Source organism: Bombus affinis, unplaced genomic scaffold (genome assembly GCF_024516045.1).
Source record: "Bombus affinis isolate iyBomAffi1 unplaced genomic scaffold, iyBomAffi1.2 ctg00000059.1, whole genome shotgun sequence".
NCBI lineage: Eukaryota > Metazoa > Arthropoda > Insecta > Hymenoptera > Apidae > Bombus > Bombus affinis.
In genome coordinates this window covers 492994-505342 of record NW_026108820.1, presented here as the reverse complement: position 1 = coordinate 505342, position 12349 = coordinate 492994, and the positions used below count along the sequence as shown (strand labels likewise).

Here is a 12349-nt window from a genome sequence, read left to right as displayed (position 1 = left end):
TTTCCTTATTTCTGAGCTTCGTATTATCGATATCGTCGTAATTTTATTGACTTATTAATCAATATTCATCGTAATATTATTATAAAACACATAAGGAATGAAACTCTATGTACACATTTATAAAATGAAAACAGCATTTTCATTGGTAATGCGATAAATCTTATGTATCGTGTTGTTGTGTAATATTACAGTGTATGTTACAATGTACGTATAAACGCGTTAATAGAACCAATTATTCTCATCGGCGACTAAAATGATTCACGATCGTGTGTTACTTCGTCTGCAATGTCAGGACGGATACATGATAATTGTTAATGTAATTTGTAATACTAAAGCTAGAAACAGATCGATCCCTCTTATCGTCAGATCGTTCGCAGCACCGGTACCGATATTGCAAAACGATTTCTCGCAGCAAGTGGTGCAAGCGAAGAGTTTTGTTCGTTCACCGACCACTATACATCCGGAGTCGCATTTGTTAGTACACTTTCTCTCCACCGACCAAGTTTGTGGACTAGACGTTGAATCTTCGGTGCTGGTAGTGTAAGAAAATCGCTTTACCTGAAGAGAAAGAAGCAAACGTGAAAGGAATATTTGCAGATTTTAAACTTTCACGATGTTCGTTATATGACATGTCCTAGCGGATCGCAAGAGACACTCGTACGCTAAAATATAGTATTTCTTTTAATTTTGTCCGAGTACGAGCTCATTTTGGGCGGCATTAAACCACGAACTTGATAGTATCGAGCGAAAAGAGAAAAAAGAAGACTGAAAAGAAAAGATGAGAAAGAATTCTACATGTACGTAGAATGATTCTTGATACTAAAATTAAATTAATATTTGCAACAATTCCTTGTTTCACTCTGTATGACATTTCACATTGGAACTTGTAACGAACACGAGTGAGTGTGAACGTAACATATTTTTAGTCAAGGGAATATCAATTTTCCAGAATATCTCGCATCATTTCCAGAGAATACGGCTCGTTCATGGTTAATTCGGTCGGTTAATATCGATTACGGATTTCGTAAAATTTTTGCCGTGTATGTGCAAACTGTACAATTATATCATATCCAATATCATTGTTGATTACCAATAAATAAGAAGAACAAATAAAAAATTGCATTTGCATATTCCCTCAAATGTGTACACCATGTACATATGTTCCTATAAAGCGGATTCAATTTCAATAAAGTACGTAATTATTATGAAACTGAATTGATCGACTATATTGAACATTTCCAAACACTAAAATCGCGTTATGAACGAAATGAAACTGTGGCTCTATCTTGAACAGCCTTCTCTCGCTCTCGTGTTGACGATAACTAATATCGCTTTTAGCTAGCTGTTTGCTATATTCTATTTGCTTTAAAAGCACGCGATCAAAGCAAAATATCAAACATCTGCTGAAACACGTGCGTGACCTGTGTATAATCAACAAGCGTTTGAATCGCTGTTATCATTTGTCATTACCATACAGGTCCTTTTATCACCAGTGCACTTGTGCCCGAAAGTGGTGAAGTTTCCGGTCAGATTGGCGCATCTCTCTCCATCTTCCATTGTATCACACTGATGACACCATAAATCGTTTGCTCGTTCCGACGCTGCGTGAGTTCGATGTTCCGTAGTTAACAGTTGGCCTGATCATCGGACACAATCAACCGACAAATACGTATTAATTAATAGAAATCGTGATTTATCCTAGATTTCTAAAGATTATTAAAATCGACGTAGGAATCGGACGTAAGACGTTGGGCAAATCGTTGTCTACTTTTTAATGCTTCGCATCTTTCTCTCTTTTATTTCTTAGAAATTACTTCCTTCTACTTCTTCCTTTCTTTCATTTTTCAAACAAATGTGTCGTGCTTTCATTAACGTCAGATTTTTGTACATTTTTGTAAAAATAAATAGATATTAGTCTTGACTTTTACAGACACATCGGCGATATGCGTAAGATGAAATTTCGTCGCGTTCGTTGACAAGATTGCTAGGAAGATTGCGGAAAGGGATATCATCGAGGAAATCGTCTAATAAGGTGAAACATCGGTTTAGGTTTCTTATTTACAACGGAATTCTTCGGATGTTTAGCTTTTCCGTCGAATAGCGTCTCTAACGATATTTCGCCAAATTTTCCTGCTGTTCTTGCGATACGTCCGACGGTAAGACTTGGCAAGCAAAATATCGTAAACGTATCCGGAAATTACGAAAAATTTATTTCGATTTATTTCAATTAAACGTATTCCGAGAGCAGCAAACGTATTCCTTATCCATTGGCAGGTAATCAACGAAATCATACACGGGTACTTAAAAATACCTACAGTTATGAAAGATATTTCCAAGTTCGGAAAAACGCTTCCACGCAAGTTTGACCAATCGTACCAATCCTCTAGAGTTTCAGCTTCTTAACAGATTGGATCATCTCCGAAGACTAAACAGACGGTATACGACTACGTTTGCATCTATACGACAATTGGATCTACGCAAGACTGCAGATTCGATATCCACGAAATATTCTATGTATATTTCATGAAGTTAAAAATTATACTGTTTTATTTCACATCTGGTTCCAATAGAATAAGATGGATTAAACGTAATTCAATAAAATAATTTAAAACAAAAAATGTTGTGCGTCTATTATTTCCTTATAAGATAAAAGACACTTTTGGGACGATCTTATGTTAAAAATTCTCTGTGAAAGTTGATTGTAATATTCTTCTTATCTAAAGAAAAAGAGAAAATAGAAATAGATGTATTCAGTATGAATTATTTATTTTATACATAGGAAACATAGGCAAGACGGTAAATGAAAAAGGTAGCCTCGAAATGAGAATTCATCGCGAAGCTTATCACGGAAGAAAAGTCAATTAAATGCACCGTGGACGATGATCGTTGTTTACACGATTCGTAACACAAATGGCTAACACCTACGAGTGAAGGCTTCAACAGGTGCACTTTCCTCTATATGCAGTTTATATGTAGAGGAAGATCTTCGCTATAAATAGACGAAACATCGTTCCTTCAGACATCTAGTGAAAACTCCTTCAACGAAACACGCTCCTAAAACGCAACTTGCTCGTAAAACAAATAGGGCCATGTAATTGAAAGGAACCTGGAGAAAGAAAGAGAAAAATGGGAAGAAACAGAAACTTCCATTTTCCATTACAGAAACGCTCTTTGTTAAAAGAAAAATTCCTCAAATTAAAAATTCTCATAGACGAAATACCGCCATTGTCTATCCTGGCAAATTATCTTCCGTCCTAACCAGTTACCTATTCTTGACGAGTATACTCGTCACGCGTAAAAAGCAGTTTTTGCTGTTTAAACTGCAATTTCAGCGAAAACTAAAATATATTCGTAAATTTGAAGACGTTTCGACCATTTGGAAGCCAGGACCAGGTAAAACGAACAAATGAAGAGATATAAATAATTATTATGAAAAAACTATAATACAGCGTGAACAAAGTAGTTGTTTTGTCCTTTCTAACGCATTTTAGTCGCATTAGTCGCAACGGCTAACTGGTCAATACATTGTCGAGTCGATCAACTTTGGTATTCCGATCGTATCGACGTGAAAATCGGCGTGACGAATAAGGCGCAAGAATCGTTTTCTTCTCTCGCAAATACCGAAGATGGACAACGCGTATCGGCGAATTTTTAATTTCAGAAAAATGTAATTTGATTCGTGGCGAAACGTGTGAGAAACGCGTCGAATTAAAGAGGCGAAGGTTTAAGCAGCCCGACAAAGCGAGTGAAATGCGAGGCTTACCATTGATGCTTACGACCATGGAGATAGACACGACGATCAGGAAGTACGTGACAGGGTACATGTATCGGCCATGTTGATAACGTCTAGCGCGTCACATTCGAAAATAAATTCGGCTGATGTCATTGGCGCATTGATCGCATGCTGGTGTATGGCAGCGAGCGCGTTGCGACGCAAAACGAGCGGATTTGGGTACAATAGGCAGCCATATTGAGAATAGCCGGAGTCTGCGCTGGATGGGTACAGCTGCTCCAGAAACCTTGAAGCCCAAGGAAAATCAATATCCATGGCAGCCGGAAGGTCCTGTTCGTTCAGCGGGAACGTTTGACGTCAAAGTTTCTGCGCATTCGCATCACACCCAGAAAAAAGAAAATTCACTGTCACTGAATCAATGATTTGTCGACACCGCAACTAAAATTCAACTTACAATGCCTCGAAAGCTAAAATAGTCCGACACTCGTCGTAAAAGCATCTTTCGTTTCGTACGTTCATTCGAACGAAATAACTCGTCTGCAACTGTGGACCGAACCATTTGAATTTTGCTCGACGAGTTAGAGGAAATCTTCGAAATGTGTTATTTAAATCTTCGTTACAGGTCCAGCTAGAAAAGTTGTAAAAAGCTACCTTTACTTTCTTCTTCGCTATTCCGACTAATTGTACTTCTTTCAACATTTCTTTACACGTCACCTATTGTTAATCTTCCCAATTCTTCTAACTCGTAAAAAAAAAAAGAAAAAAGGAAAGAAACAAATTGTTTGACTCAATTTTTGAAAAGTTATTCTGTTTTAAAGAACGCACCAACGCCTCCTATAGCCCGTTACACGAGACTTTTCGGGATTTTGTTCGTTTTGTAACGAAACACGACTATCCCGATCACATTGGTAGAACTTGAAATCATCCTGAAAGTGCAAATGTAAAAGGCAGAAAATAGTTGTGGCGAATATTTGGGGGGAAAAATAGTACATAGTATAGATAGGTATTTTGAGCGTACAATAAATATCAAAAATTATTCCATTGAATATCGAGACGTATCGGTACAACAGATAATTGACTGTTTAATTAATTTCGTCAAATTAATTTCCTCCACGAGATACACCATAAAGAGCTATCTTCAACATGTTATAGACGCTAAATACTGTCCCATTGAACATTGAGATGCATCGATGTGATGGATAATTGACTGTTTAATCACTTTTGGAATCTCTGCGAAATATACACTCGCACTAAATATCTTGTTACTTAAAATACAATATAATATGTAATATGCGATATGTAATATAATATGTAACATACACGTACACACGCGATATATTTATAAAGAAGCACGTATCAGAGTTGGAATAATTTCGTGAGCAACAGTAGACGGTAAATGTAATTTGCAAACGACCTCTTTATCAAATATCGATAAACGCGATCGATATGGAAGGGATCAGTGCTTATGCTGGCCAAATATTCCGTCATCATTCAAACATCCATCGAAACTAATCCCAGTACATACCATTCGAATAATCGAGTAACTTCGTTATCACGTATGATACAGTGCAATTACTTGATTGCAATGATATCTCAACGATTATTAACAGATACCAAGATGTCTCGACAGTTGCAAAAATCTTTTATAAATAAATTACACGTGGCTCGCGAAGCTGTTTCAACGTTGCTGGAAACTTTTTGCGTATATGATATACGAAGCATTTCGAAATGATCATTGCAGCACTGTAGCGAGACACGCCTAACTTGATCGTATCGGTGAAATTTCAAACGGATTTGGAAGTGTGCATAGAAGTTATATTTATCAGGGACACGTACTTTCCAAAAATCATCAAACTATTCGAACAGTCAAGTATTATTTAGTATGTTAATAAGTAATACTCTTAAAGAGTTAGAAAGAATAAATTTTCGGAAAATGGAACAATTTGACTTTCAAATGGCTCGTACGTGATGTAATCATCTGTTTGATGAACTTTTAATTGCTATCGTAGATAGGATCGTAAAATACTACGAATGTTACAGACATTGTCGTGATTTTCCTATAAAGTAACACACGACGCGTAGTCCGTTTGATGTTCGATTTGCTTGGCTCTTGTAATCCAATTTCAATAAAATTGTACAAAATGCACGTGATACGAAAGAAAATATAAAATATACAAAAGACTCTTTACTTCTCTTTTTTTTTTCTTTTCAATCATATCCTCAAAAATATGAATTTGCATCAAAATCTACAGTCTAATTAGAATATTAGAAAGAATATTCAGACAGACGATGTATATAAAGGAGATACAAATTACGACGATGAGAGAACTCGCAAGATATTTGTATCTGTGAAATTGCAACTGTAATAAATATCTATAAATATCTACGCCGATTAAATTTTTGATACACTTCGGATTCTCATCGGAAAACCAGTAATAACATATTTCTATTTCGTAATATATTTCTGATATACAGAGGATGCTCTCAAAAATATATACACCCACTTTAATTAAATGGTATCGTGAAATTGCTGCATCGTATTATTACAATTTTTATACAAATCTTCCTTTCCTTCAATTTTGTGTACATTTCGGATGTATTCCTTTCTTTTAATCCTATTAATGGATCGATAGATTTAATTTTATAAAATTGATTTTTTGAATATTTATACATTCCATATCTTTTTAAGCACCACGTCACATGATTCTTTCGGTAGAAATAACTGCGTAAAATTACATTTTCTCTGTACCTGGGAGCTTTTGCGCGGTGAATTTTATACGATCGAAGCCCCTTTTTCGAGTGGCGTGGGTGCTTCGGCATGGGAAAGTGCCTCTCCATTATCGTTTTAGCTGGCTGTTTCCATTTGTATAAAATCGTCGTTATTATCGTCTTTATCACAACGAAACCATCCCATTACATCAGTGTATTTAAGGTTTCCCCACAGTTACCCCATCATTCGAGCAATCCACGTGCTTTACATAATTCTCAATATCACGTTTCCATTTTCTAACATCTGTGACTGTAGCTTTTCCAACGTCACGTACTCTTGATGAATTCTATCGCCGATTCTTACACCACCTCCCACGTTTTTAATTAAATTGTATTTTCTTTCTGTACGACTGGAACGTTGTTAGTTTCATACCAAATTCTTATTTATCGGAATTCTATTCTATTCTATTCGAACAGAGAAAAGAATGTGTAGATTTTTTAAAAAGAAACTGTTTTTTCGAGCTATCGCGGGGAGACGCGGTCGTTAGAATACGCGTCAACGGGAGTCGTAAATTCCCGTTACGATTAGAATGATCGACACCACGAATAGTTCGATCCCCGTATTTCGATTAAGATAATAGGGGTGATTCAGGTATGATAACACTGTGGCTCACAGAGTTAAAATATATATTTCCAACACTTAGTATACACGATTGAATAGATATAAACACTTAATAACTTATCACGCTGCAATAATATAGATATGAAAGTAACACGGTATGAGACTTAATGTTAGAAGTTAGATCTTTGACTGTGGTAGGAAATTCTGAGAGATATAGAAACGGTGAGAGTTATAGGGAATGCAGGAACTCTAGTCACCGTGAGAGACGATGGAAAACTCTGAAGCTTATTCTAATGTAAATACGGAGGAAAGCTTGGTATGGGTGTGCCCTTTGAACGAAGAACGCGGATTCGTTGCTTACATTTTTAGTTAGTAAAGTGAGGGCAACAATCCGCGATGTCGATTGGTTGGGACCAATGTTAGGAAGGAAGAGAGGAGGAAGAAACCTCCTACCAACTTGGGTCCTAGGCGACATTGTTTACAGGGAAACTCAGATTTTTCGTTAGGTATATCTCCGCTTTCTTCGTAATTCTTAAGAGCACATAATAAACCCAAGGACCTTTCTAAAAACCGGCCGAAAACTCTTCTGGAATTAGAAAGTCTTTTCTGGCAAACAGATGTGCTTAGACCATGTGTGCGAACAATGCAGCTAGAATTGCAACTTTATAGTGGGTCCTTGGGCCTCTGGAGTGTTAGAAGGACGGCAGATAGACCGTTGGTTGGCAAGCCGCGCGGGATGGCGTGCAGATGTGTTGCGCGACAGAACAGAAACTTATCCGTCACTGAGAAATGTTAGGTTCGACTGATAAAACGTACAGACACCAGAGTATTCGTGGGAGCAGTCGAACATCAACGATTCTACGATCTCGGCATATTCCACCTCAAACACGATTCCGTAAAATTCAAACTAATCGTCCAGCGAGCTGTTCCATGTTTTCCAAACTGAACAGATCGTGAGCATCGGCCAGCGATATGGGAAATGAAGATAATTTCCAATTGTTCGTAACATCTGACGATCATTCGACTTAAAACATAGTCCTCGCGGTCGCGGCAAACAAGTTACGCAGGCAATTTGTCAGCTGTCGAACGAGAGAGCTGGCTGGTTGTACCGCGTTGAAGCAGAGCGATTCGAAGAACGGCAGAGACGCGAAAGGGAAGCGTTCACCGAGAATACGTCCGTTTCGTCTTTCTCGTTAGACGGTGGAAATGAATTGGCGATTTCACCATGAATACTACAAAGGAAGTTAACGCTGTAACTGGCGCGAGTTTCGCGTGAAACGTAGCCTTTGACGAGGTGAAAGCCGGTTTGTTTGCGCGTCTCGCCGAACAAATCCGATAACTAAAATTGTCTTTTTTTTTTTTTTTTTTTTTTTTTTTTTTTTTTTTTTTTTTTTTTATTTATTAGAATATTTACAATCAATTCTCGTTGAGAATTTTCAGTAACTTAATTTGGCGTGATACAATGACATGGATTATAATAGCTTTATATTGTTGATTCTAGTAGGACTAAGGGTTTAATCTAGTGGGTATTTTCTTTTTAGTCTGCGGATCTGGTCCGTCGTGTCCAGTAGTTGGGTGACTAGTGGGTTGTGGTGGTTGTTGACTCTTGTGCTATATCTGCTTCTGGATTTGTGTATTTCATCTTTGACTGTAGGTATCTTGAGGTCTCGGTGGATTGTTTCGTTGGTAACATACCAGGGTGCATTTAATAGGGATCTTAGCGTTTTCGATTGGAAGCGTTGGAGTATTTCAATGTTGGAGTTACTTGCTGTTCCCCATAGTTGGATTCCGTAGGTCCAGACAGGTTTTATTACGGCTTTGTAGAGGGTTATTTTGTTCTGTATGTTTAGTTTGGAGCGTCGGCCCGTGAGCCAATAGAATTTTCTTAGTTTTTCCTTTAGTTGCTTTGTTTTTTCCGAGATATGTTTTTTCCAGGTTAGCCTCCTGTCCAGGGTCATGCCCAGGTATCTTACGGAGTCCTTGCTTGGGATTATTGTGTTGTTAATGGTGACCTGGGGGCAGGTTTGTTTTCGGAGCGTGAAGGTTACATGGGAGGATTTTTTTTCGTTTATTTTAAAACCCCATTTTTGGAACCACTTTTCCATGGAGTCGAGACTTCGCTGGAGAGTGGATGAGGCAATTGCCGGGTCTGCGTGGGTAGCTAATAGTGCTGTGTCGTCGGCAAATGTTGCTATTGTTACCTCGTTTGATATGGGTAAGTCGGCAGTGTAGATGGAGAATAGTAGGGGTCCGAGGACACTACCTTGCGGTATGCCGGATTCTATTGGGAATGTTGCGGAAGTGGCGCCTAGACATTTAACTATGAATTGTCTGTTGGTAAGGTAGGATTTTAAGATGGAGTAGTATGGGTGGGGTAGGATTTTTTTAAGCTTGTAGAGTAGCCCTTCATGCCATACTTTATCGAATGCCTGTTGGATGTCTAGGAATACGGCTGAGCAGTATTTTTTCTTTTCAAGGGTTTGGCTGATCATGTGGGTTATGCGGTGGATTTGCTCTACTGTTGAGTGTTGTTTTCGGAAGCCGAATTGGTGATCTGGGAGAGTTTTCAATTCTTCTAGGAGTGGAAGGAGACGATTCGTGAGCATCCTCTCGAATAGTTTAGACAGGGTAGGTAAAAGACTGATTGGGCGATAGGAGCTGGCTTCATATATTGGTTTACCGGGTTTGGGGATGAGGGTGATTAGTGAGATTTTCCACGCCTTAGGAAAGTGTTCTAGGCGGAGGATGGCGTTGAAGATTGATGCGATGAGTGCGATCCCTTTTATGGGGAGTTCCTTGATTGCTTTATTTCCTATTAGGTCGTGACCTGCTGCTTTCTTGGGGTTTAGGCGACTGATTGCTTCTATGATCTCTGCAGAAGTGAAGGGTTCAATAGGAGGGGACATTTGGAAGGGAGTGTGCAGGTATTCGGTGACGTCCGCTGCAGCTATGGAGGAATGGGGTTGGAATAATTCAGTCAGGTGTTCAGCAAGTATGTTGGCTTTTTCTATAGGGCTACGCGCCCATCCACCCTGCGGGCGGCGGATTGGAGGTATTATTTGTGGGGGGCGCGTGAGTTTCCTGGAGGCTTTCCATAGTGAGTAGTTTGAGTCGGCTGTGGGGGACAGGCTGGCGAGATATTTGTGAAAACGGTCGTTATTGTAGTTCTTTATGGTTTTGGATAGTTTTCTAGTTGCGTTGTTTAGTTTGCGTTTGTCCTCCGGTGTTCTATGGGTCTGCCATATCCTTCTTAGTCTACGTTTTTCTGCTATTTTTTTTAATATGTACTGGGGGTATTCGTGATTGCTGATGGACGTTTTTCCCGGTGTGGAGACGCGGATAGCGTTTATTATGCTCGCATTTAGGTATTCCGTGGCTGCTTCGATTTCGTCATTGGTTTTTAGTGAGGTTGAGGCTGAAGTTGTGCGGGTAAAGACTTCTCTAAAGAGCTGCCAGTTGGTGTGTTGGTTATGAATGGAGCCATTAGGTGTATTCTCGATGATGGTTGAACTGACTGTTACTATCACGGGGGAATGATCAGAGGAGAGATCGGCCGAGGAATTGATTTGGACGTGTCTTGGCGAGATATTTTTGGTTATGAAGAAATCAAGGAGATCGGGTATTTTGTTTGTGTCGGTGGGCCAGTGTGTGGGTTCGTATGTGGTAAGGTAGTTGAGGTTGTTGGTTATTATGCTGTTGAGGAGGTTTTTGCCTCTTACTGTAACCAGTCTGCTACCCCATTGGGTGTGTTTAGCATTGTAGTCTCCTCCGGCTATGAATCTATTGCCCAGGGTGTCCAGGAAGTAGTCAAAGTCTTCTTTGGCGATGGAATGTCTGGGAGGGCAGTATACAGCTGAAGTGGTGATTGTACCATGACAGTCTTCTATTGCTACGTTTGTTGCTTGGAGGTAGTCTTTCTGGAATGGTGGAAGTTCGTAGTGCTTAATGTTTGATTTGATTATGATTCCGGTGCCGCCGTGGGCCTTTCCGCTGGGGTGTTGGGTATGGTAGAACTTGTATCCGTTTATGTTCAGGTAGTTTTTGTCGGTGAAGTGGGTTTCAGATATGAGCATTATGTCGATTAGCTGGTGTTTTAGGAAGAGTTCTAGCTCAAGTTTGCGTTGCGCTAGACCATTGGCGTTCCACAGAGCTATGCGTCTTGGTTTTATTTTGTGTCTGGGCGTATTAATTTTTCCATTATGATTGTTAATAGCGATAGCAAATTGTTTATTTGCTCTGATTGTTTCTCTATTAGCTTTTCAAGTCTAGAGACGTTGTCTGTGTTAGGTGAGGTGGGGGCACTATTTTGGGGAGGATCCCTGTGGCTATTTGGTGTATTTTGAGTGCCTTGTACCGCTTGGGCATAGGAGTTTGAGGGAGTGGTGAGTTTGATAGGGCTGGGTGTTTGATTGGTTGGGGGGATTGGGATTACGGTGGATTTCGGCGTGCTGGGTGTTTGGTAATTTTCCTCTTTTGTTCTGAGTTTGGGGTATTTGCTTGAGTACAGGGTTTTGTAGGCTGAGCAGCCTTTGTAGTTGGCAGGATGATCACCTTGACAGTGGATGCACTTCGCTGGGGTTTCCGGTGATTTCCTGCATTGGTCGGTGGGGTGAGTACCTGCACATTTGACGCAGCGGAAGGTGTGGTTGCAGTATTTCTGTGTGTGCCCATATCTTTGGCACCTTTTGCATTGGACTATCTCCTTTTTGGTTTGCGGTGGTTCGAATTTAACGATGGCGTTCATTAGGCGACTGATACTGTAGATTTCCTTGTTGTTTGGTTTCTGTTTTAAATCAATGAAAAATAGGGATAGCGGGTCTTTTGTAACTCTGTGCCTTATATTGCTGACATTGGTGACTTCGTGGCCGAGTTTCGATAGTTCTATTTTTAGTTCGTCGATGTCTGCGGAGTGGTGGATGTTTCGTAGCACCACCCGAAAAGGTCTTTCTTCTTTGAGTTGGTAGGTGTGGAAGTTGGCGTTCAGGGCCCTGAGTGTTTTGGTGAGCTTCCTGTAAGCTTCTGGATTTGTCGGCAGGATTTTTACTTGATTGTTGGCTATCTTCAGGTTATAGTCCTCCTTGGAGATATCTCTCTCTAAGGACTTGGTCATTGTCTGGATGTCGATGACATCATTAAAAAATATTGGTGGGGGAGGAGGGCTTCTCTGTGCTTGTTGGTTTGGTGGCGGGCTTGCGATTTCCATGGCGTCGTTTGTGGATTCAAGTATTGTGAACCTATTGTGGGTGTTGAAGTGTGTTGTTTGCTGTTGGTTTGAGTTTGTATTT

At 39.7% G+C, this 12349-nt stretch overlaps 1 protein-coding gene across 1 annotated transcript in view; it reads right to left on the bottom strand.

The window, feature by feature from the left end:
- Positions 1 to 222: 222 nt before the first annotated feature.
- LOC126926813 (uncharacterized) overlaps positions 223 to 12349 on the bottom strand; it is a 33471-nt gene continuing 21344 nt past the window's right edge. Inside the window, exons 2-3 of the mRNA XM_050743201.1 lie at positions 1471 to 1637; positions 223 to 558 (exon numbers count right to left, since the gene is read on the bottom strand). Coding sequence (XP_050599158.1) covers positions 289 to 558; positions 1471 to 1637 — 437 coding nt within the window. The 3' untranslated portion in view covers positions 223 to 288. The remainder of the gene's footprint in view (positions 559 to 1470; positions 1638 to 12349) is intronic.